A 1,914-nucleotide genomic window follows, 5' to 3' on the forward strand; every position below is an offset into this window, starting at 1 on the left:
CAAGTTGGTACAAACAGTTACACCAAGTTTGTACAAGCAGGGAAGAACCTCACAGACATGCGTGGGGAACAAAACTCATGAGGAACTTGGTAGCTGGCAAGAGACATTGAATTCAGACTGACAGACAACTCGTGGGCATGCACTGCATAGCTTGGTGTGAGTGCAACACCTGCCTTGGGTTTCAATGTCCTGACAGTAGGTCCAGGGTGCGACGGGCACGGCCTGAGACTAGAGAGAAAGCAAAGCTCACTGACCCACCCCATGTCCGTGCTTCAGACTGGAATCCAGAATGATCGAAATCTACACTGATGTACAGGTTCAGCCCACAGTGATGACAACTCTCAGCCCAGCCAGGGGAGCAATGCACAAAGGCTATGGGGTCTATCTGGGACAGAAAGTGGAGCTTTATCACCTTCACAGTGGAGTACTCACTGTCTATGTCACCAGCCAAATCGACTTCCTGCTCCTCTAATGAGTGCAAGTTGCTCCAGTAAGGCTCATTGAAGGCAGATGTGCCAGGAGGAAGTGAGAGAGCCAAATAACCTTCATCCCAGGACTCCTGAGGTGCTTCCTCCTCCACAGACTCCTGCAGATTCCTGATGAGCCAGGCAGGACAGGATGACAGAAGATTAAACCAACAGAGATTAGACAACAAAGTCTCCCAGCTGATCTGATGGAAGTCAGAATGGAGTGGTCTCAGAAAGCAAAGGCATTTTTCCTTCAAGAGGAAAAAAACAATATCCTACTAAATGCAGGGCAGAGGGAGACTACCCTGGGGACAGAGCACAAATGAGCAGCAGGTGCTCAGTGCATTTGCACAGATGAGCCACTGCAGGCCACCCAGACTCCCTGTAACTCTCATCATGAACTGCAGCACGAGAACTAACACGGGGCTTCAACTACCTCGCAGAAGTTGTGTTGAATATTACATGCGGCATTCAAGTGAACACAGCTCTTGAGGCATTTCAGACACCCAGACCTTGACTATTAAAGGCCTCCCTTTTCCATTATTTTGATATCATATGTATATTTTTGAATTTGTTCTCTTCACAAATCCTAGCAAACATGATAACAAGAAATACGCAGAAACAATATAAGCGCCTCTCCCTGGATTTAAACACATGGGAGAGAACAGGCGAAACCAGGAAATCACTGTTTGCTGAGTTCACCTGGCTCATCTGATGGCAGGTTCCTATCTTGGGAGGACTAAGAAATCAAAACATATAAAAGTGTCAGATATCATGAAAAACATTGTCAGTAACGACAATTTGTAGCTGGGTGAAGGGAAGAAAGAGTTCTAGTCATCACTTCCTCGTTTTTCCAGGATCTGCAGTCTCCACATGTCACTACTGAACTAACAGCCCACAACTCCACAGCATTACCTGGGGGGCACTGGCCCTTTTTCTTCCTCTTCCTCATCATCACGTTGACATTCTGCAAATAAATTTAGAGAAGCAGGTCACATTAAGCAAATCACAGATCACATAGGACCAAATCAGTGTCTACTAACAGCACAAGCACAGAGTTGTTCTCAGGGCAAGAATACAGATTCTGACAGGAAGATTCTAGGGTGCCCTGGATGAAGCCTGGTGAGTAGATGAGCCTGCTTTCCAGATGCACAGGCCAAAATCTCCCTGTACAGGTGGACCATAGTGCTATATTCTCTGCCTGAGTCTACGCAAAGTTAAACCAAATTTTTTCCCAGAAAATATCCAAAAAGTAGTCAAATTATTTTCTGGGAGTGTTGCTGCAATACTGACTTCTCCCACCAGGTAGCAAGGTCACTGAATGGTCAGAGGCATCTATACCTGAAACTGGACAATATGTAAATTCTAACCACACTTGCTTGGAAAGGAATCTGCGAGCTTTGCGCAGTGGCAGTATCCTAGCCAATGAGTTCTATCTGAGATGAGA

At 46.1% G+C, this 1,914-nt stretch overlaps 1 protein-coding gene across 1 annotated transcript in view; it reads right to left on the bottom strand.

Moving 5' to 3' along the window:
- Nucleotides 1–181: 181 nt before the first annotated feature.
- Nucleotides 182–1,914, bottom strand: part of LOC108292489 (neuroblastoma breakpoint family member 10-like) — a 14,698-nt gene continuing 12,965 nt past the window's right edge. Inside the window, exons 7-8 of the mRNA XM_037733083.1 lie at nt 1,383–1,434; nt 182–596 (exon numbers count right to left, since the gene is read on the bottom strand). Of these exons, the coding sequence (XP_037589011.1) occupies nt 182–596; nt 1,383–1,434 (467 nt within the window). The remainder of the gene's footprint in view (nt 597–1,382; nt 1,435–1,914) is intronic.

Source organism: Cebus imitator, unplaced genomic scaffold (genome assembly GCF_001604975.1).
Source record: "Cebus imitator isolate Cc_AM_T3 unplaced genomic scaffold, Cebus_imitator-1.0 Scaffold491, whole genome shotgun sequence".
In the NCBI taxonomy this organism is placed as follows: Eukaryota; Metazoa; Chordata; class Mammalia; order Primates; family Cebidae; genus Cebus; species Cebus imitator.